At 38.0% G+C, this 24,141-nt stretch overlaps 2 protein-coding genes across 4 annotated transcripts; one reads left to right on the plus strand and one right to left on the minus strand.

The window, feature by feature from the left end:
- Positions 1-787: 787 nt before the first annotated feature.
- Positions 788-19,055, plus strand: myom2a (myomesin 2a). 2 transcript variants are annotated; one of them, XM_026220969.1, is made up of 39 exons: positions 788-889; positions 1,756-1,858; positions 3,351-3,443; positions 3,621-3,756; positions 3,916-4,070; positions 4,368-4,460; positions 6,033-6,121; positions 6,199-6,240; positions 7,431-7,595; positions 7,671-7,832; positions 8,501-8,642; positions 8,853-9,046; positions 9,549-9,605; positions 10,597-10,724; positions 11,014-11,197; positions 11,355-11,372; positions 11,637-11,811; positions 11,927-12,048; positions 12,671-12,688; positions 12,982-13,169; positions 13,293-13,419; positions 13,539-13,717; positions 13,830-13,944; positions 14,185-14,344; positions 14,703-14,809; positions 14,886-14,930; positions 15,043-15,179; positions 15,346-15,490; positions 15,585-15,644; positions 15,766-15,833; positions 15,919-16,032; positions 16,185-16,272; positions 16,766-16,804; positions 16,908-17,013; positions 17,188-17,351; positions 17,535-17,571; positions 17,683-17,705; positions 17,872-17,927; positions 18,092-18,607. In XM_026220969.1, the coding sequence occupies exons 2-39, from the start codon at positions 1,779-1,781 to the stop codon at positions 18,605-18,607; spliced, it is 4,527 nt and encodes a 1,508-aa protein (XP_026076754.1). In that variant the 5' UTR covers positions 788-889; positions 1,756-1,778. The 2 variants fall into 2 exon arrangements, with proteins under 2 accessions (XP_026076754.1, XP_026076755.1); XM_026220970.1 differs by lacking the exons at positions 9,549-9,605; positions 10,597-10,724; positions 11,014-11,197; positions 11,355-11,372 and having other exon boundaries at positions 789-889; positions 18,092-19,055.
- A 900-nt stretch (positions 19,056-19,955) lies between these two features.
- On the minus strand, positions 19,956-23,372 carry LOC113055033 (lengsin-like). Of its 2 annotated transcripts, none has more exons than XM_026220972.1 (4): positions 23,133-23,372; positions 22,314-22,941; positions 22,052-22,218; positions 19,956-21,274 (listed from the first exon to the last, which is right to left on the minus strand). In XM_026220972.1, exons 1-4 carry the CDS (start codon positions 23,160-23,162, stop codon positions 20,090-20,092), a joined length of 2,010 nt encoding a protein of 669 aa, XP_026076757.1. In that variant the 5' UTR covers positions 23,163-23,372; the 3' UTR covers positions 19,956-20,089. The 2 variants fall into 2 exon arrangements, with proteins under 2 accessions (XP_026076757.1, XP_026076758.1); XM_026220973.1 differs by having other exon boundaries at positions 22,314-23,014; positions 23,133-23,370.
- Positions 23,373-24,141: the final 769 nt, after the last annotated feature.

The raw sequence follows: 24,141 nt of genomic DNA on the forward strand, positions 1-24,141 counted from the left end.
GAGTTGTTTTTATTTAATTTAATTTAAATAATTTATTAAATACATTTTACACATTAAATATCCCATTTATGCATGTTTCATTTATTTTATTAGTTTTATTTATGAGATTCATTTATCCATTAAATGTATTTTCACTTTTATATTTGTCCTGTTCTTGCTCTACATCTGTAGGGCCTGGTTTGACAGACAGTATTGATTAGTTAATGACTTATGCAGCAGTACTGTAACTACAGGGTGTCAATTACACACTCTCTCTCTCTCTCTCTCTCTCTCTGTTTTATCTCCTGTTAAAAATAGATGTTGGCAACTGTAGGTCAGGGGAGGGAGAGTAGATGAAAACCCTAAAAAGGGCTCCTAAGATGCCGACTTCAGCATCCTTTTTGAAGTCGTTTTTATTTAAAAGAATGATTAAAAAATACTTGTCTTGACATCAACCCATTGCTTTTTCAAATATTTACAAACTGAAGCATCTTTCAAAATTGTGCCGAATCCCAAAGTTGCCATCGTTGTACAAAATGTGTTTCTCTCTTTTGGAAGTCAGTGAGAACTTAAACAAGGCTACAGATTCCCAACGCTGATCCCTCTGAGGTTGTGGATTCGGGTAAAATCCAATTTGACTCTATTTGTGTCTCTCAAGAGTCATGAAATAAATGAAAAAAGGAACATTTTCCCCTGTTGAACTAAATGTGTTGTCTTGTCCTCTTTCAGCCGGTAAAATGGTCTGAAAATTGAGGTAAATGCTATATATAGTCTTAAGAGTGTCCTTACATGGGGCGGCTGAGTGAAGGCATTCCCTAAGTGAGTGCATTATTTTTGTTCCATCAGCAGGAGCTTTCCAACTGCTCTCAGGCTGCTCTTCCAACACTCAAAGCTCGTCTTTTCTCTTGGGGTAAGTGCAGCTTTATTTTATTAATCTGTTAACACATATGTATTTGGACACGGACATGCACTTCCCAGTTGATCGTAGTGGGCGCATTCCACATATATGATTTCAATTGATTATTTTAATCATAAGATATTATTGAACATTGAAAGATTCTAGTGTCTAGAGCTGAAGTGATTCTAGACTTTTGGCTTTGGGTGTTTTGGTGCCAAAACTCAGTTTTCTAATAGGTTGTGTTCTACTCTTAAGTACTTTTTTTTTAGAGTTCGTTTAATGCTGAACTGCACAAATTATTTCATTTGTTGGTTTGTTTCTACACAAGACCTTATCGCCAGCGCAGTAAGTCACATTATGTATGGGTCAAAGGTCAAATCTTAAGGGATTTTGCTCAGATTTTTGAGATGTTTGTGTGTTTGTGTCCGTCAGTTGTGCCAGTTATTCTGAGGTCAGCTTTTCACTTTCTGCGTGTAATGTGATGCACTTGAGCTCGTGGAGCTGCTGATGGGCTGGAATGTGAGGAGAGACAGTTTTGCTGCTAGTTTACAACAACCAGTAGCTAAAGTACAAATGTACTCAGTTAAATTGATTAATTTGCGGCATGCAATATTCAGTTTTGGTCTTTATCAAGGAGTGTGTGTACGTTTATAAGCCAATTTATTGTATTATAGGTCTAAATCATTTGATTTATCAAACCATTTGTGTATTACATCATGCTTACCGCGATCAACCAATATTACTTAATACGTAATACCAACAATAGTAGCACTAGATGTGCCATATTCATAATTACCATTCTTAATTGTAGATTTTGTCCAGTATAAACCATTTTAGAGGTGATTGAGATTGCACAATGAGTTTTGGTGTGGTCAAAGGTCTTTTCCAGAGTGTTCCCGACATGCCTGCGAGGGCCGTTACACTTTATCGGCAGGAGCAAACGCAACATCAAAGCTCAAAACATGTTGTCCAGCATTCAAGGTATGGAATGTGGCTGAATTGAATTTGATTGGCCGAGCATATGGAGAGCCTTGGTGTGAGTTTGGCTCTGAGGCTTCAGCGGGCCAGAAGAGCTGTCCCTAAACGCACAGCAGCGATCGCTTACACTAATACGCCTCTCTTTGTTGCTTCATAAGAGACCCAGAGGTCAAGTGACTTGAAAGCAAAGCTAGTGTGTGCTGTAAACAGACTCTACATTATGTCATACATCAGTAGTGAGGAAGGGGGAAAGATCGCTGTGCATACAGTAGGAAAATATGAAGCATGGCGCATGGAAGCTTTTCGGCTGTCAAGAAAAAAAGTGGTTTGTTTTGACATTTTGGGGCGAAGTGTCAGATTTGCTTCAATGTTGGGTCTGTTGTGTTTAAGTTAACACGCATGAATAAATCAGCTTTTACCGAATCTTACTATAGATTACAGAACAGATTCTGTTGCTCTTATTAATTTGGCCCTCAAAAATCAACCTGTAAGCATACTTTAAAAAAACTGATTCAAGGTCAATTATTCACCATTTTAATCATATTTGTAATCAAACTTCTTCGACAGACACAGTCAAAGTCACTGCTCATTTTATTTTCAGGTTTTGTAAAGCATTGCTAGCGCTGTGGAATGAAACATGCTGCATTAATTTAGCATTTCCTGTTATCTGTTCATTTACTTCTGCATTTATGGATTCAGCAGATGCTTTTATCCAAAGCGACTAACAAACGAGGACGAACAAAGAACTTACTTGTCCACATGAACACATTTTAAAAGAGGACCTGTTATGGGAATAGTATACTTTAAATGAATATTATTATTGTAAAAGCAAACTTCATTTAATGTTTCCTGACACTTAAATGAATATTATTAAATTAAAATGTGTTATAGTTTTAAAATGATATCAAATACAGTTGGAAAGTAGTGATTTTTTTTATTTTTATTTTTTTTGGACCCGCTTAGTTAAGGCACCTTGATATGTAATTTCATAATTAATTGTGTCTTTTAAATATGGTTAAAGTGTACAGCTGAATGTACCGACAAGCATTCATGGTAACCTAAATTATACCTTAATATAATTTCTATTGAAACTTGTATGTCATGTATTTAAAAATGTTTCTAATTTAACATTTTATTTGCAATCTAGTACATTTATATTTACATTTACAAATGTAACATCAAATGACACACTACAGCTAAAATTATAATTGAGTGCTATAAATATATTTTAAAGCAAAAAAAAGATGATCAAAACGTAATAAATGAAAATGTACTTTAATGGTAAACTTGTAATTTGACATCATTACAAAGTATTACAATTTTATAAATGTGTACTTGCTTTAAGTACTGTTTAGTAAATGCACAATATACTGTTTACTGCTATAATAAATGCAGTGTAAAATTCGGACGTTCACACAACAGTACAACTGCTCGCACCTGCTGTCTGTCACATGATCGAAACATGACTCAAATGCTGTTCTGATGTGTGTGGCAGGAAATCAAGCTCTCAGGTAGTGAAGAAGGAGCAGGTCCAGGCCACAGAGGCTATGGCGGAGCAAGCCTACACAGTGCCAACCTTCAGGGAGAGGTGAGATTTTATTGGCTCCTGCATCTATTACAGTTCAGAAGGCTATTTAAAGAGCGTGCAAGAGAAAACCTGAAGCCCGCTTCCATATTTACAGATGACAAAAATGATAGTGTCACTGTACTCCTGAGACTAATTCTGTGCAGTTTGACATGTGCATTTGAATTTGTGCACGCTCAGGGCTCCTGAAGGCATGCAGGAGTATCAGAGAATGGCGGCTCACTTCGGAAGAGATCTGGTTCAGCTGCAGCACGAGCTGCACAGGATGAAAGTGGCCACAAAGGAGCAAGTAGACAACATTGAGATCACTAGGGAGGTAAACATCATCTTAAACATCTCTCCAAAATACCCGAAAATTCTGTCATCATTTACTCACCCTCGTCTAGACTTATTTAGAAGATATTTTGAACGATGAAAGTGAAAAGCAGAGCGCTTAGCTTGGACACTTCACTCCGTCTTTCCTCTATTATAACAGGTGAGGGGAATGATGCCTTTGAGGACGGATTTTCCTGCTGAGGTTCCCACAGCACCGGACTTCCTGGTCAGTCTGAGATCTCACACCGTGTGGGAGAAGACTCCGGTCAAGCTGTTCTGCACTGTGTCCGGCAAACCCAACCCTATTGTCAAATGGTTTGGATTCAATTTTATATTCAAAACCTTCACAGAATCTGCTTTTGGTAATGATTTCTTGCCTTGACTTAAACTTCAACAGCGTAACCTGTAATATCATTTGAATATTTGAAACAAAAAGCATTGGGATCTTCAGACTTTATTCATAATACATTGTAAATTGTTTGGAAAGCCATGCTTGAATGAACTGTCACGTGCATATATTTTTTCTCAGCGTTTGTGTGTGTTTTTTCTTTTCTTTTTCACTAATGTGGTTCAAACTAAGCTGAACTGAACTGTATTTCTCTGTATTGGCAGGTATAGGAATAATGTTGCCATTGAACCCTTGAGCGCGCCTGGAAAGTACAAAATTGAGAACAAGTATGGGGTTCACAGTCTGATTATTAGCAGGTATAACCTCACACACCCTCAGTTTACAGTTAGGCCTCTAATAGTTTTCTTTTTTAAACGAAAGAAACTCCATTTTCATAAGGGTGTTTTGGGTTGCTTTTTATGTTATCTAGTTTGTATTGTATTCCTTCAGTGGTATTTCATTGCATTTATTTCAGGTGTTTTGTCAATGACAGCTGACAGGTTGACTCTCCGCAAATATCTGAAATAGATTTACCATAAATTTAAATTAGAGTATGAATGGTGACCCCAGCTGTGAAGGCAATTTTTCAAGGCCACATTGTTTCAATTTCATTTACATGGATTGATGTAGCTTACAAACAATGACTACTTTTATGGTCCTTTTTGTGAGGGCAACTCACCGTTTTTTCGTTTGTAATGGCCTGGGAAAGTGAATGAAGCACTTGTGAGAGCGACTCTTTCCAATTTAGTCATAGTGAGGTTCATCTTGAAGAAGTCTCAGCTGTTGGTCCAGCTCAACTTAGCCGTGCGTCATTTGATCCTGGAATGTCTGACGCGCGTGAAGACCCGACGCCGCCGTTACAGTAGCGCCTCTCAGAGATCACTGGCCATCGCAGTCACACTCATTCATTCTCAGGAAAGCTTGTTGCATATTTTACTACTCTCAGAGAGACATTGAATAACGCAAATACAGGGGAAAAAATGGAGTATTGGTTAGGGCAAACATGTCTTATGCATTGCAAAGGAAAAGGAGTGGCTCTAAAATAGTCCTCAGGGACTGAAGGTCAAATTTCGGTGCTCTATTCTCACTCCTTCAAGGACAGAGACCAACACACTGCTGTCATGTGAGATCAAGTTCTGGATGCAAAGTCTGTCCACTCATACCAAATGGATTTTGAAAGAAATGTGAGGAACATAGAGAGCATGTTTCCACCCTGTTAACTACCCATATGAGCACCAGCGGACAATGAAACACGTTTTGTCTTCTTTCCCATTATAATATGCACAGACAACTGTAAGATAATTAATCCAAAAAGTGAAAAAAACTGTGACTCTGTATTGTTTTCAAAACGTTGCTGTTTATTTGAACATTCCAATTTAGAAAATTCCATTCACCTTTATTTTGTAACGTTATTTGATATAGAATATAATCTGTAATGATAATTGTGAGTGTCTTTTGTTAATGACATTGCTCATTCAGTGGCTAGCTAATTCACCCCCAAAAAGAAAATCCTGTTAAAAACCATTTAGACGTCTTCACGTCACAATGGAAATCAACGGTCACCGAAATGGTCTGGTTGCCAGCGTTCTTCAAATGAACACTCTTCAAAATATCACAATTTTCTTTTGTTTTCAATGGAAGAAAGTAAGTCATGCAATGACATACATTTGAAACAAAATGAGTAAATTATGATTATTTTAAATTTGGTCAAATTCAGATTTTTGGGTGAACTAATCTGATATTTAATGAGTATGTCCCATATGGCCAATGAAATCTATAATATGCAGTATGTTTTGAAATGCACTGAAGATAAGTCTTTATATTTCTGGCTATAACACTTGCTTTCAGGCCGTTTATTCACATTGTGAAATAGTGTTGTTTGATTGCAGATGTGCAGTTACTGATTCTGGAATATACAGTGCTGTGGCAACCAATCCACATGGAAAGGCCACCTCCAAGGCTACTGTCTGTGTCAGGAGTGAGTGTGTCTTTTTCTCATTTCTCATATCTTTCAGTGGCCTTTTAGTAATGTACCTTGCTTGTCTTTCCATGTAGGGCCACCAGGGGCAGGAGAGCTCTCCCATCTGCCAGGACAAGGTGAGATGGAGCTTGTGTTTGGCTGACGTCCAGGTCTGAAGATCCTTACTTGAGATCATGAGCCATAAATATCTGTTCTGTTCCAGGCAGAGAGGCTTGATAAGACATGGAAACAATGTCACATTTTTTCCCAGGGTTCATTTGTCCCTGTAAACAGAAGGCAGTGTGGTAAACACCTCCTAGAGCAGAATATACAAACAACACGCATTCATAGTTATTGTTATTCTCATAATATCTGGAAGAACTGAGTTGTGGACAATTATATAAACAGAACAACTTGCTTTTGTAATGTGAAATTTAAGATGAAATGTAATCAATATGACATGTGAAGACAATGGGCTGATAATAACAGAGATTAAGTTTATTTCTTGGCAATTTAAGTAAATGATGTTTATTTGATAAAAACATAAATAAATGTTAAAATAAACAAACAAACAAAATATAAATACAATTAAATATATATTAAATACATATTACGTTTTGTAATATGAGTTGTAATTATGATTAATCATAGTACTAAAAATGACTAAAACCTTAAAATATTTCAAAGTATTTCAAATATTTATAAGATGATAGTAATTTTAGGAAATATTTATGTTTTTATTTTTGCAGCTTTCAAATATTTAATATATGTCAGGAACTGATCATTGTGAGTGCAATCTTTATAATTAAAATATCCAATAATCACTTTATGAGGGAACGCAAAACTATCCAATAATCACTTTATCCAATAATTACTTTTTGAGGGAACGCAAAACTATCCAATAATCACTTTTTGGAAGGACTACAAAAGTCTTACGAGTGAAAGCAAAGTTTTTCAGGGCAACGCGAAAGTTTTATTAGCAAATACAAAAGATTGAAATATATTTTACTTATCGTCCTAATATTTTAAAATATTTAAAAGTCATGGACATATCTATGGTGGATATTTTCTGCAGCTTTTACATATTTCATGTAGGTTAGAATTTATCTTAGTGTAGTATCTAAAATTAAAACATCTAATAATCACGAAAAACAGTCATGGAAATTCATTGTGCTAAAATAATGAACACATAAATAAATATGTATTTATATCTCACGAACACATTAGGTAAACAAGTTTTGCACAAGCATATCAAGTGTTCTGGTTTGTTGCTGTGGTGCATATCTGATCGTCAGGTGGTCTTGAGTTTCTGTCGTGTTTCCTGTAGTTCCTCTGCTCAGCGGCATTCATCTCAGTAAGCTCGAGGTGACCCTGCTGGAATCATTCGGGGTGACGTTTGGTACCGAAGGAGAGTCTGTTAGTCTGGTGGCTAACATGGTGGTGGTGCCTGATCTGCCAAACCTGCCACCCGAGACCATGTGGTACAGAGATGGTGAGATGCTGCGTTTCTCATTCAGATTAGAACCATTGAAAAACTGATACTAATACTTTGTATTTGTGTGTTTAGATACTTTGCTAATGCCATCCAGGTGGGCTGAGATGACTGTTGGTGGTGGGGTTGCCAAGCTCACTCTTCCTCACCTGAACAAGGACGATGAGGGTCTTTACACGCTTCGCATTTGGACCAAGGATGGAACTGCAGAACACAGTGCTTACCTGTTTGTTAAAGGTACACAAGAAGTGATAAATGCATGAGTTATCTAACCATCACTACAATAAGGGGATGCAAAATACGAGGACCATTTATATCAAAATTTGTCCACCCAGAAACTTTGTGGACAACTTTTTTAAGAGAATGCAAAAGTTTAGGGAGCAAATGTAAAAGTTCTGGGGATGAAATAATATGAGATGCGAGGAAAAAATTATATTTCGATCCTTTGCCTTTGTTCACAAACTCTTCTGCGTTTAGATTATGCATTCCCCTGAGAAAGTTTGCACTCGCTTTTGTGTTCCCTCATAAAACTTGTGAGAGAATGCAAACATTTTGTGAGCAACCCCAAACTTTCTTGTGAGAATTCAAAAAGTTCTGAAGATGGAAAAAATATGAGACAGAAGAAAATTTATATTTAAATGCTTTTGAATTTTATGGCAAATAATCATGTCTCCCTTTTGCATTCCCCAAGAAACTTTACACTTGCGCGAAAAAGTTTTGAGGGTAACACAAGGAACTTTTTGTGAGAGAATACAGAAGGTGGTGGAAATAATATATGGAATATATTTCAATGCTTTCGCATACTCACAAACGTTCATGTTGCCCTGAGAGTGTATTCAAAAAATGTGTGAGCAAACTCTCAATTATTTATTACATCCATTAAAAATACTGTATTTGTTGCACAGATGCCACTCCCACAGTGGCTGGGGCCCCTGGAGCCCCCATGGATGTTGCAGTCTTTGATGTCAATGCAGATTACATCCTGGTCTCCTGGAAACCTCCAAACACCACCCATGAGGCTCCCATCACTGGATACTTCGTGGACAGGTGAACCTGCACTACAAATAAAATTATACACCATGAGTGGAATTCTTAAATAATTTAATTGTAAATGTATTAATTTAAATAAATATTTCAATAGAAATGATTAGCATTTTTATTATTTAGATGTATAATTAGGAGTTTAATGCACAAAAAAAAAAAAAAGAAATTTCAGATATATTTTAAATGATCTTACATACATCTTGCATCTCGCAGACGTAAGTCAGGAACTAAAGACTGGGTCCAGTGCAATGACTCCCCTGTCAAAGTGTGTAAGCTGCCAGTCCATGGCCTGACCGAGGGGGCGTCCTATCACTTCAGAGTGAGGGCTGTGAACAAAGATGGCATCAGTCTGCCCTCCAGGATGTCTTCTGGAGTGACCGCTGCAGAAGTGGAGAGTGATGTGGAAGGTAGGACTACAAACTCAGCAGAAAAAGACATCTTTGTGCCAAATCAGGACCAGTATAACCCACATACAGTCATTTAAAAGAGCAGTTACAGTAAGCAAAAAGTGAGCTTACATCAGTAGCAAAAGGTAGCTTTTTTAAGCTCCAGACACATTAACCTTCAGTCACGATAAGTGTGCAACATGCAGCGTTACGCTTTATACTTGTTATATTTGCTCTGAATTTACAATGACAATCTCATAATCATGTGACTTTCTATATTTATTAATTAATTTTTTTAGCAATTTGCAATTCATTATATGCATTTAGTGTCACATTTGAAAAACATACAGTAAGTTGCTATAAACCAAATAACACACATCTACATAAATAAACTCATATATTCTACACAGTATCTTAAAGGCATCTGTGATGATAGTCTTAAACACAGACTGGTGTTTAATGTTCAAGTGGAAACACCCAAGCTGATGGGAAAATGAAGTATTATGTTTATGTATTGAAACAGTGATTAAAATCGAAGGGAAATATGACATTGCGATTCGACAGGAGGAACTACAAGGAGGTACACTCGATTTCAGTTTTCACCGAGCTATTAATATCATCTCTCTCCGTCCTTTCAATCCAACCACCTGCATGTTGTTTCTGTCAAAATACCTTACAACTTAACAGTACATTTTTCATTCATTCACTCCATCTAGCAAAGGTTTAACATAAACCTTGAGTTTTTAAAACCATGACATATCCACACAGTTTTTTCATCAACTTCAAGATTTTAAGTTAGGATTCAAATGAATGGAAAGTGTCTTCTATCTGTCCTGTTATTTTAATCACTTGTTGTGACAAATTCATTTTTAAAAGTGTTATAAAAATATTATAAAGATATTACATGTAATATTAATATGTAATCACCAAATTAATATGAGGTCATGTAAACAGCATATCAGATAAATTAGAAAAGAGATATCAACATGTTGTTTATATGACTTCCCAAATGTATGTAATGTCAGCTGCACAGACTGGTCTGACAACAAGAGCAACAATGAATAAATGGTAGCAATGATAATAATTCAAGTCTCATATTAAATGTATACTGACTAATCAACTAACCAATAATTTTCCAAGACCTATTTACTGTCGTCACCACATTTAACCCAAAACTGTTCCTCAGATTGAATTTAGCCAGCAAATAAATGGGTGAAATAATCTGTCACATTAATTAAATCCACCTTGATTAAATAAATCCAAGTAAATAAAGTTTTAATTATTATTATAAAGTAATAATTATTATTATTATAACTCCTGCAGTGTGGTCTAAAATGTAAAATTCTCTTTACCAAAATATGACAAAATGAATTTTTTAATATTTAGTTTCTTAAACAATACTTATGGTCTTATATCATTATTTCCCTTTGTTGTCTCAATACATTCGAGCTAAGATACTAACACACTGCAAATGAGAGTGTATATGTAGATATTATGTTTTAATGTGTGTTTTTTTTTCAAACCCTAAGTATTATTTTGTATAAATATACATCTGATTTATTCCTGTTTAGTGTATGTAACAATACCAGACCCACCCACCAATGTGCATGCTACAGAAATAAACAAAACATACGTTGTTCTGAGCTGGACACCACCTAGCCCTCGTGGACGGGTGCCTGTGTGGTACCTCATTGAGAAGGTGTGTGTGCACTTCTTTATCTGTAATTTATTTTTCTGATATAATACTAAAAATCTAATAAATAATAGACATTTCTTAATCACAATAGTTTAAAAAATAAACAGTGTTAGATTTAAAACCGTCAATAGTCAAGAAATAAATGTATTTTTATGTAATATTTAAATGTAATACACAATTAATGTAATGTAATTTTACAGTACTAGTAAATAGGTTGTTTTTCCCCATAACTCCTGGGTTGTTAAGGGGAAACTCTCCTCATAATGGCCATCTGTGACTCTCCATGACTTAGTGTGTAGGTGACAGTCACATCTGGCAGAGAGTCAACACTGCAGTCCAGCTGCGATCTCCCCGTTACCCTCTTTATGATATGGAGGACCAGAAATCTTACCGTTTCCGTGTAATCACTGTCAACAAGTATGGCTCAAGTGAGCCGTCAGAGCCCACAGCAGCCATCCAGAAGGTGGACCCTTATGGTAAGAAGGCTGTAAACTGTCAAACTGCAACATAAGAGTCCAGCTGTTGTGGTTGTTTAACTCTCAGATGCACAGCGGTGTTAAATAAAAAGCCCAAATGCTGTTGTTCAGTTTTTTTTTTATCCTACAAATGCTTCTTCTATGCTGTATTTTGCAGGTGTTGTTTCGAACATTGGTATGTATGTTTGTTACCACAGCCTTCTGCTTTGCGAAAAGGGTAATCACTTAGATCGCTAACAAAAGTTTCAAGCAGTACGATCTTAAAAGCTGTCCCCCTCCACAAGACACTTCGTTGTTGTTTGGCTCACTTTTATAATTTTAGTCCCACCTCAGACCACCTTTATCCACCATAACATGTTCACTTTCAGCAAGGAAGACTTCCACTTCCAGCTAAACCTGTGAAAATACATTTTTTTAATTGTGTGTTTGGTTTGTGCAGGTGTCCCCTCTGCCCCAGGACAGGTGATTGCTTCCAGAAACACCAAAACCTCTGCTTTTGTGCAGTGGGAGCCCCCGAAACACGCCAACAACCTCATGGGTTATTACGTGGATGCATCTCTGGTCGGCTCCAAGAAATGGTTCCCTTGTAACCACAGGCCTTACAAGCACACCAGGTAAAATGCACACAAAACTGTCCAGATTTAGTTTTATGAATTGCTTGAAAGATTTTGACTGGTTTCTGGAAGTAGGCTTACGTTGTGCTTGACTATCTGGATTTACATTTGTCAGGTTTGTGGTCCATGGTTTGGTCCCTGGAGACACTTACGTCTTCCGTGTGCAAGCTGTGAATGCTTACGGTTTGAGTGAAGAATCACAGGAATCTGCTCCTCTCTTCATTGATGCTGCTCTTTGTACGTATACGACTTCGCTGACTCCTGTAGCAGTATTACAAAGGTTATAAAGGAAAGAGGAGCTAGGATCAGACAATTAGTTAACAGAAATGGTGATTCATTTTTTATTTAAAGTCACACTAAATAATGTGTGTGTGTGTGTGTGTGTGTGTGTTTGATAGGCCTGTATATAGCAGTGGTCTTGTAGTTTATACTGACACCTACTGGTGTGGATGTATTATCAAACATTGTCAGTTGTAGATACAAAAATACGCAGATGTATCCAATAAAAGGTCAATTATATAGTAAAATATTATTATTTTAAAGGTACAATAATATTTTTTTGTGATTTACTGGCCTGAATACAACAGTGGTCTTATAGTTTATACTGACACCTATTGGTGTGGATGTATTATCATGCAAAAACAGACCTTGTCAGTTGCAGATGTAACACTATGCAAAAAATATCCATCAATAGAGAGGACATAGTTCACCTTTGTGTTTGTGTGTAGGTGTCAAACTGATTTTAAATGGAAAAAAGATTTAGACGACTCCGAAATAACATATAATCTCATTCAACATTTCAATAAAGCTCCATGTTGTGAAGTCGTTGCCATATAAACACTTGTGTTATCTTATACAGTTGGGGCAGTGGAGTATGGTACGTATGTGATATATTCCCATTTCTAAAGTGATTTAGCACATGATCCACGCCTGTTATTTGCACACAAGCCAAATAACATCACTTCTTTTCTTCACATTCAAAGTCTTGGCTGCTTGTGAATTTGCGTAGGATGTATGTTACCTATCACTATATCAGTGTAACAGAATCTAATTTCACAGTCAATTATTATTTGATTCACAGTGGCTCCAGTTGCTCATACTGTATGTGATCGTCAGGACCTTAATCCGTCTTGCTGAATAATGTTTTTTCGCTCTGTCCCACATGATCAGCTACTCCCTCTGCCCCATACGACATCAGTCTGCTGAACTGTGATGGATCCTCCATGACCCTGGCCTGGAAACGCCCCAAAAACACAGGCGGCTCTAAGATCACGTCTTACTACCTGGACAAGCGCGAGGCGGAATCAGTGGACTGGAAGGAGGTTAGCCCCAGTCCGGCTGCCCACAGGACCTTCACGGTACATATTCAAGAGCTTTAGATATGAACATTTGCTGTGTAATCTATTATTTTTACAGATACAATAAAAAACTACTCCAAATTTAAACAGTTGTTGTGTGTTTTTTTTCCTGATTGGATCCAGGTGGAGAATCTGACCACTGGAGTTTTCTACGAGTTCAAGATTCAGGCTGCTAACTTGGCTGGAGTTGGCCTTCCATCTGAGCCCAGCAAAGCTTTTGCCTGCGAGGCCTGGACAATGGCTGAACCTGGTCAGTACCCTGAAAATATAAAAACTGCATTGAGTTAAACATCAATAGCTGCTGTCACGAGGTTGCACGGCGGAAAATACCATCTTGTCTAAATACATAATTTCTCTCTTTGTTATCAGGCCCAGCATATGACATTAGTTTCTGGGAGGTGCGTGATACCTCCATCCTGGTGCAGTGGAAGCCTCCTGTGTACGCCGGAGCTGGTCCCATCACTGGCTACTTTTTGGACATGGCTAAGAAGGGCTCATCAGATTTTGTCGCCGTGAATGCGGAGCCAGTTGGGCATTGTTACCTAAAGGTATCACAAAACCCCTCATTATGTTTCAAAACTGAAAAATGGCAACATTAAGATAAAAACATGGATATGATAAGTGCAATAAATATTCATAAGTTCATGCACTGATCTGTAGGTGTCTGGACTAGAGACTGGAACTTCATATGTGTTCAGAGTGCGGGCAGTGAATGCTAAAGGTGTTGGAAAAGCTTCAGTTGTGTCCGATCCTGTATGTGCTAAAGCACTGCCAGGTAACTGCAATACTGCATTATTACTAACTGTAAGCACTCATCAACAACCGTTCTTTAACATGCAGCATATAGGTTTTGTTCCAAATCATATTCCTTTCTTGATTGGAATACAAAAGATGTTTAGCCGGAATTCCATGCTGCTATTTTCCCTACAGTGGAAGCAAATTGGATCACCTTTCATCGTATGACAAAAAGTGGACTATGGTGGAGACAACTTTTGATGTTCTTTTTTTTTTTAAGGTACAAAGGAAATTGTATGTGGCGTGGATGATGAGACCGGAGACATTTTCTTGAACTTTGAAGCTTGTGATGTTTCTGAGACCTCGAAGTTCACATGGTCAAAGTCCTACAAAGAAATCACTGAATCAAGCAGGGTCTCTATCACCTCCTCTGGAAGACAGTATGTCTCATCTGTGCGGCTTTTGTCATTTATTCAACCCAGTCTCATGAAAATGTAAAAGTACCATAGACGTTGGAGATTCTTTATGAATTCGTACAATCTGACTCGTATGCAAACATTTGTGGGTTAAAAGCCACCACCAAGGTCCAGCCCTAAATATAACTCTAAGGGGAGCGTCAACAGATTGAACAAAAATGCACAAACGATATTCATGCGAAATTGCAATCAGTTTATCAAATTGAAAAATACTTACAAATAATCATGAGACCAAGTTGTGTATATTACTACAGTATCATTGCATATTGAAGTTCTGTAGCAGAGTGGTATATATTTACAAGCTGCAATGTGTTCTGTCAAGCTCCAAGCTGACATTTGTAAATGCTGAGAAGGAGGATCTGGGCATCTACTCTGTCGCGGTGACCGATACAGATGGAGTTTCATCCAGTTACTCAGTCAATGACGAAGGTCAGATATTGGGTTTAAATATCTCTTTCTTTATTTACTTAAGTTCAATAAATATGATGCCTGTTTTCTTTCACAGAGCTCAAGAAAATGCTTGAGCTGAGCTACAACATCAAACATCCCAGTGAGTCTCCAGTGGATTGTTCAGGAATGATTTTGGTTGCCATTTCATGAGGATCTAGATCATCTAAGAATGATTTAGTGTTTAAATGCATTACGTTTTACTTTTTGATCAGTTGTTCCACTGAAGACGGAGCTGAACTATGAGATTCTGGAGAAGGGTCACGTGCGTTTCTGGGTGCAGGCTATGAAGTTGTCCTCCTCTGTCAACTACAGGTTCATCGTCAATGATAAAGCCATCACGAGTGCTGAGGTACAGACCAGCAATTCACTCATATGATATCACTCAATGTTTCCCAAAAACCATTTTTTTTTTACATTTAGGAAAAAATAAAACAATTATGTTTATTGTAATATATGTTAATCACAGTTAAAAGCCTTGATAAAACTGTTTTAAAATGATTTTAATGTGTGTTTAGGGTAACAAAATCAGCCATGATGTTTCTACTGGAATCATCCAGATGACTGTTGAGCACTTCACCAAGGCCAATGAAGGCACTTACACCATTCAGATCCACGATGGCAAGGCCAAGAGCCAAAGCTCACTGGTTCTTGTGGGAGACGGTAAGGGCTTAACCGTGTACAGTGCAGTTTTGGGAGAAGTTCAGAAGTATAAAGCCTCTGTGAGCACATGTTCTTTGTATTTTTCTAATCTTAGCATTCAAAGTTGCTCTGAAGGAAGCTGAGTTCCAGAGAAAAGAGCACATCAGAAAACAAGGTTTGTGAAGCAACATAAATACCACAAAAATGCCAAACTTGTACCCCATATTCTCCATATTGTTTGTAGTATGGGGTCAGTGTTCATTTATTAATCAGTTACATTATTCGGGTGATCCCAGGCCCTCACTTCTCAGAGTACCTGTCTTTCCATGTGACGGATGACTGCACAGTGATGCTAGTCTGCAAGGTAAACGCAACCCAGCAATATAAGGACTGTTTAACATTGATACCAGAGTCTCATATCATTATCCTTGCCAATGTTTACTCTCTAGCTGGCCAATGTGAAGAAAGAGACAACATTTACCTGGTTTAAAGATGATGAAGGAATCACTGCTGAAGTTCCACCAAACCCAATGTCTGGATCTTGCTCTCTTCCAATCCCCATGGTATGACAACCAGCGCTCCAGAGATCAAGTTTATAAAGCACGCGCATAAATGCAGCTAATCCTTTAAAGAGTCTAAAAACAGTTTAGACCTTCGTTGTTCTGAATATGTAATTACTTCGTTTTTATTGTAACTGTTTTTTTTGTTCTAACAGTTTTCCAGGAAAGACCAGGGAATTTACAAAGCTGTACTGGGTGATGACCGTGGAAAGGACACCTCTGTCTATGAAATTTCTGGCAAAGGTACTCATCTCTGAATTATATATTTACTGTATGTATACTGTGTTACATACATATTACTGTTTAAAGGATTGGGGTCAGGAAGATTTTTTTTAAGCAGTTAATACTTTTATTCAGCATTGACACATTAAATTGATCAAAAGACTTATAATTAAGGAATATTAAGCAGCACCACTGTTTTCAACATTGATGATAATGTTTCTTGAGCAGCAAACCAGCATATTAGATTGATTTCATGTGACACTGAAGACTGGAGTAATGATGCTGTAAAATTCAGCTTTTTCATCGCAGGAATAAATTAAATTTTAAAATGTATTCCAATAGGAAACCGTTCTTTAAAATAATATTTCACAATATTAATGTTTTTACCTCACTTTTGGTCAAATAAATGCCACCTTGGTGAGCTTAAGTGTCCCTAAACTTTTAAACAGTAGTGTATTTATAGATGTAAACACTATTTGTCATGATTATGATTTTTTTTATTCTCTTTTGTCAGTGTTTGAGGATATCATCAATGCAATCGCCAGTATTGCTGGTATGTTGGTTACTCTCTTCTGATTTTATGAACTGGCTGAAATGATTAGATTAAATCCAATTAAGAATAGTATGACTATTACAGTTTGAATGTTTTGTTGCAGGTTCCTCTGCCTCTGACCTGGTTCTTCAGTGCACACCGGAGGGCATTAGACTGCAATGCTACATGAAATACTACACAGAGGAGATGAAAACTAGCTGGTTTCATAGGTACATCCACATGAAGATACAGAACCATATGTTCAGACTGTGCTAATGAAATTATATGATGTGTTATATGATAATATAAGCTTGAGATCAAAACAGAATTTGACAGAAATGCATGTTGCATTTGGTGGGTTATAGCCAGTGTTAGTGATTTTCTTTTGGATGTTTTGGCTTTAGAGAGAGTAAAATCTCCTCCTCGGAGAAGATGAGAATCGGAGGCACGTCTGAAATGGCCTGGATGCAGATCTGTGAGCCCACAGATAAGGAAAAGGGTCAATATACCATTGAGATTCATGATGGGACGAAATCACACACTCGCACCTTTGACCTTTCTGGACAAGGCAAGTGGAAGCTAGACTGCTGAACACTATAAGCTCGGCATTTTGCACACAAAATCTACATTAAATAGGTTAAAAATGGCATCTCACTTATTTCTAATTTTCTTAATCATGGAAACACTTTTTTGTCAGGTGCTATGTTAAAATGTTACTTACTTCTTGCAATGTGTTCCTCCGTTCCAACAGCATACACCGATGCCTATGCAGAATTCCAAAGACTGAAGTAAGAGAATCTCCATTGCTTCAGTTTATTCATATTTTCTCTTATTTTCTTCTTAAGGATCTCGGTAAAAAACCCCACACACACTGATATTTTCTCTCTTTCTTTCATCAGAGCTGCTGCCTTTGCTGAGAAGAGTGAGTATTTCTGAGCACTGCTCAAATGCAATATTACAAACGGAAGCAACCTATTTATTATAAAATCAGCTTAATTTTTTATACAGAAACCTATTAATTCTTTAGATTTTTACTTAAGTTGTAAATAGTGTCCAGATGTGATATATGAACTATTTGCTCTCTGTAGACCGTGGTAGAGTGGTAGGTGGCCTGCCAGACGTTGTCACCATTATGGAGAAGAAGGTAGTATATCTTTTCTTTTCCCAAGTTCACTAGACCTACACTACGTATTTCCTATTAACAAATTTCTAACAAGTGAACTGTGTTGTCAGAAAGTGTTCATATATTATATTGATGACTGATTCATAGTTCATCTGCACATACTTTGTGACCTTTCACATCTACAGAGCCTGAGTCTAACTTGCACAGTGTGGGGTGACCCCACCCCAGAGGTCACCTGGTTTAAGAATGAGCAGGAAGTTGTGTCTGACGACCGCTACAAGATCACCTTTGAGGGCGGCAAGTTCGCCAGCCTCACTATCAATAATGTGCAAGTGGAAGATTCTGGAAAGTACAGCATCAATGTACGGAACAAGTACGGAGGTGAATTTGTGGAGATCACAGTCAGTGTCTACAAACAAGGCGGAGACATCCCTGAGCCCAAACTGGGACAGATGGCCAAGCCCGTCGTGACCCCCAAGCCAGCTACACCCGCTCCACAGTCTGCGAAGACCCCGACTCCTCAAACTCCTCAACCTCCTCAAACTCCTACACCCTCCGTTAAGTCCCCAACCCCTACTCCACCTCCCTCTGTGAAATCACCCACTCCAACTCCAGCGCCTAAATCCCCCACCCCACCCAGATCCATGAGATCCCCCACCCCGCCAAGATCCATGAGATCCCCTACCCCTACTAAGAAGTAACTAGTTAACCATAAAATCTGAAGATTCGTTTAGTATTGACAGAGTTGATGTATAGTCTTTCAATTCAAATCAACTGAAGATGATCTGTTTTAGTTTTTGCTGCAATAGTCTACAAATTAGGATCTGTCACTGGTACAACTGCAAGGTTAAATATACGTACACTAAAATATCTCGGGGAAGAGTCCCTTAAGATCAGACTCCAGGGTACCAGTTTTCATCTCTGAAATAGAAAAAAAAAAAGATATATAACAAAAATAGGAAAATTGTGTTGTATGTATTGCATTTGCAGCCAAATGATAAGAAAGTTGCTGAAGTGCTGTTGGGCCTGTCAAAAATCATCAGAAAGGCCACCACTGTCTTATCTGTTTTTGTTCAGTACCCCTCCCAAATGCTTGTTGGTGCCAATAAAAATCAACCGTCTCCTCTCTGGAGTGGATCTTTGGTTGTCTGAATTGAATTTTGTCTCTTTGTTTATGTCCCAAAAGGTCATTTGATTCAGTTTTACATAATACAGGCAATCTATAAATTACTGTAGTCTGTTTAGTTCAGGGCTACTATAAAGGTCAAATTTAGCAGTTTGTGCTAACCTATGGGTTACCTGTGACATGACATACAGCCAGGTATCATGACCCATACTCTGAATTTGTGCTCTGCATTTAACCCATCCAAAGTGCACACACACAAACTGTGAACACACACCCAGAGCAATTGGCAGCCATTTATGCTGTGGCAACAGGGGAGCAGTGCCTTGCTCAAAGGCACCTAAGTCATGGTATCGCCGGACCAAGACTCAAACCCACAACCCTAGGGTTAGGAGTCAATCTCTCTAACCACTAGGCCACAACTTCCCCTTGGGTGTGTTTCATAAAGGAGACATGCTCATTCAATGCCTTTCTCAAGGGTACCTCAGTCGTGGTATCGAGGGGGGAGAGAGCACTGTACATTTGCTCGCCTCACCTACAATTCCTGCCGACCCAAGACGCAAACTTACAACCTTTGGATTACTAGTCCAACTCTCTAACCATTAGGCCACAACTTCCCACAAATATCTAGGCATTGTGTTTGAGGCAGTTGGAACTCTGCAGGACAGGCCTGCTAGATCAGATTCTTATGAATAATTTTGATTCAGCTGTAATGCTATTCAATCAAAACTTAGGGAACATCTAGCATGACGTATGCAACTTCATGAGTCAACAGTTGTCTCCTCTTGATATTTTAGGTCCAAGCTTAAGAATGAAAAAAAGTAGATTATTCATAAAAACAAATTACTATTACTTTAAAAGTTTGTTAACTTTAAAGTTTACACTATTTAGGCGAATTAATGCTGTAAATGAAATGCAGCAGATATCAGTCAGTTGTATGATTTTATTGTTAAATCTTGTTTGCAAGGAAGGTATTATTTGTCTTTAATACCAAATCAAAAGGTCATGGAATAAGTTTTCTTGGGTTCAAATACACTAAATCATTCAGCAAATTTAGAAGTTAAATGAAATACTCAAGTCCCTTGTTCCTGTCGGCATCCTGCTCTTGGGTCTCCATCTCTACTTGCTTCATGGCAATAAAATACTGCACAAAAGGCTCCCCCAGTGCTCCACGAATCACATTGTCCTCTGCCAGAGCTACTAAAGCATCATCCAGTTTAACAGGGATCGGGAACTGTTTTTGCTTAGCTGGAGCTCTGCTTAGAACGTGTTCTCCATTCAGATTCCGTCTAATACCGTCCAGTCCTGCTGCTATTGTGGCTGCCAACACGATGTAAGGGTTGGCCATTGCTGAACCCAGCTTGTTATCGATGTGAGTCTCCCGTCCACCATGAACCTTCACGTTGAAGGCGGAGCTGTTGTCATTGCAGCCGCATGTTGCGTAAAAATGATTCTTGGAATTCTTGCCTTTGGAAAGCTGGTTTCGACAGCCGATCCCTGGAGCCAAGAGGCAGCTCAGAGCAGCTGAGTGCTGGAGAAGACCCGAGAGCCACTTTCTACCAATTTCGGAAAGTTCCCCATTGCCCGAGTGGAAAAGGCTTCTTCTGCCACTGGCATCCCAAAGGCTATGGGAGAGTAACCCAGAATTGTGGATGCTGTCACCTGTAAAAAAGGTGGCAATGTAATCAAACTTCCTGGCCATCTCTTTGATTCCTGTGCGGAAGGTGAAGGCACTGTCTGCAGCATCGATTCCAAACCGCGGTTTGAAGCAAATCTCCATCTGTCCTGGTCCATTTGCAGATGAGAAGCTTTCGACGTCAACTCCCATGGAGTACATCCCTCTGACTAGTTGCTGCAGGAAGGGTTGATCATAGTTGCTCAACAGCGTGGTGGCTGGGAAGAACACAGCTTTAGGTCCCACTCGTTCAGGGGCTCCGAAGATGCAGCACTCGTACGTGAAGGACGAGTGGAGAGAGAATCCCATGCTCTGGAGTTGGCCCAGCATCTGCTTGGCTATGAGGCGGGTTGATGTTCGCAATGGCACTCCTGTGATTGTGCAGGGATCACAGATAAGGCGCGCGGTCTGGTCTGCCCAGGGAACGATCTGAAACGTAGAGAGATCTGCAACCAGGAGGACATCACTGCTGAAGTTGGCTGCACTTGGATGATCAACTTCATTGACTTTGGGGCTTAGGGTTAACTCTAGGTAGCTTCTTGGCATAGGGATGCCATATACCGCTTTTTCCTGTAGTGTCAATAATGAATAATGTTGTTAAGTAGTTTTTCTGCATTTTACCTGTATTTTCAAAAATACTACAATTACTTCAAGGGACACTGAACAATCAACAACTTATTACTAACATTAAAGCTGCTTTAAGTAATGTTAGATGTCTTGCTAGATTAAACCAACCCTCAACCATGGAGTCAACCACAAACCCCCTCTCTCCACACCCTACAAATACATCTCAGTATAAAAGATATTTGCATACAGCACCTTAAAATTGTATCATTATATTGACTACAGCCAAAGTCTTTTTAAGACAAGTCATGTCACTCGGTGGCCATCTTTGAAACACCTCTTGGGCATCCAAGTGCAGCTCCTATCTCTTTGAATGGGGAAACATCAAATTCTCCAAAACTGTTCACTAAATTAAGGATTAAATTTCATATGTGAAATTACCAAAGAAATCTGACAACAAATGTGTCATATGTTGTTACTTTTGGTAAAATAGCATTATAAAAAGCTTATTTCTCAGGCCAGATCAGCCAGTGCGCATGCCCAGTCTCAGAGCGTTGACTGTTTCTATAGCAACCGGGATTTCTAATAGCAACTGCAGTGACCCGCTGACTTTACCGATTAGCGATTGGCTCTTTCATTCAGAAGGCGGGGCTTCCTGTGATTGAGCAGCCATATTGAGCGTTGCATTTCCCCCCATTCAAAACTATATGAGTGACATGTCTTGGGTATTCTATAGTCTTTGCTACAGTACAGAATCTATAAGAGGCATTTAAAAAGATTTACGTGAAAAAATCGAGCAGGAACTGTCTTGGATCGGGACACGCCATGAAGATCAGTGGCCTCAAAGCGAACAAAGCTTATGTTTTCTTGGGCAATTTGTTGTTTTATGTGTTCAACATCAGAAATGAAGCTTTGAGATGCAAAAGAGAGTGCCTGTGAACTTTCCTTTTCTGTTAGGAATATACAGTAACAAACACACAGATGAATGATGAGCAGGTTAACGTAAATGTGTTAAATTGAGTCAACCGTAAATCATCTTTCTTACCTGAGTGTGATGTGCCAGCTTCATCCCCATGGGATGTCTCATCTGTGGGTGAACTCATACCAGAGGACCTGCCGGGAGGTCCATCGGTCATCGAAGACCCAGCTGAATCCCAGCCAGAACTTCCTTCTCTTAGTCTGGATGCTCTCCTCGCTTCTGAAAGGGGCTTGAAGGTACTGAAACTCTTAGATGGCATCTGGTCTGGCTTACAGTCCACTCTGTGACCTGGAGGGTAGCTCCCTCTTTCATCTTGCTCTTTTGCACTGCGTAGGGAGCTCTCATGCAACACACTTTTCAGTTCATCCATTGTTTGTTTGGGGATGCCACCCTCACCAGTTGACTGGTAGTATTGCATATTTTCCCTTCTCCATCCATGCCTGTTGTAGTTGTCTTCTCTCGAGAGACCCTGCTCCTGGGACTCACCAGAAACAGAGGGACAATGGTGGGCAGGGCCGATGGAAATAAGGATGGGCTCGTTTGTGGTGCCTGGAATTGGTACATTTGATGGCACTAAGGGTACGGACGTCCCATTTCTGTCCCAGGTAGAGGAGGAAAGACGCTTCTCTCTTGGATTTGCACCCTTCTTTCCTGCACTCATATTTACTCCATCCATCTGGTCTGGAATTTTTTCCTTACGAATTTTGAATTGATTCCTTTCAGAATGAACTCACAATAACATAAAATCATGGAGTACTGAAAATATCCTAAAGACAATATACAAAATAACTTTAACTGTACAAATTCAATTTGACCATGTTTCAAAAATAAATAAATATATAAAGGTATATAATAATCATAATAATAATAAAAAAATGTATTTACCATATTTCTGGATTCCTCTGAGTCCTGCATAATGCTCAGGGTTTTTTATGAGACTGTTTGGAAACCCGTAATCATATGCCCCAATCAAAGTTGCTCACACAACTGACTAACAGAGTCTAAATCAAAGCAGTCTGCTCCCTTTCACCCCAACCAAATGTATGAACCGTCCAGTCTGTTCTGTCCCACTCTCCTATTGTGAGCTTCTGCACATCAGCTGTTTTTCATTATTCATTAAATCTCTAGTAAAGATGCAGTTGTTTGACTAAAAGGTCACCAAAGCCATTGCTTATAGTTGAAACATAAATGAACACAGTGACATGCCTTTGAATAAGCACTGTTGTTGCCAAGAAAATAATAAAAAGGCATATTTCAAAGATGACAACAAAATGTTTTTTTATGTGTGTTTTTTTGTAAGACTATTCTTAAAATTAGGCATTGAGACACTGCTAGTATTACTAGCTCCTTCAGGATTAATCGGTTGTATTTATTCCTCCTTGTAGCGACTCTGGATAAAAGCGTCAGCTACATAAATACAAATATATGAAAATAATTGAGTTTATGAAAATCCTAGGATGTTTCGAATATAAAAACATCATATATATATATATATATATATATATATATATAATAAAATATATTTATTATATATATATATATATATATATATTATTATTATATATTTTTTTTATATATTATATATATTAATATATACATTTATTTACATGTTCAAATTTAATTATCTTTTTAATAAAAGTATTACTATCATCATCATTATTTTATGAACATGTAGGATGTTTACAATATGAATGTAATCAAAATAATGTTTATTTTATATTCTTTAATTTATTTTTTTTGTATCATGGCTATAATACTAATTTTATTTTAAATTATAGGATGTGTTTATAATATGAATATTCTAATTAATAATTAAATTAATGTTACTTGATTTTGTCACGTTTTATTTAATAAAATATTAGTAATAATAATAATAAAACTGCTGTTATTAATA

This window comes from Carassius auratus, chromosome 36, assembly GCF_003368295.1.
Source record: "Carassius auratus strain Wakin chromosome 36, ASM336829v1, whole genome shotgun sequence".
Taxonomy (NCBI): Eukaryota; Metazoa; Chordata; class Actinopteri; order Cypriniformes; family Cyprinidae; genus Carassius; species Carassius auratus.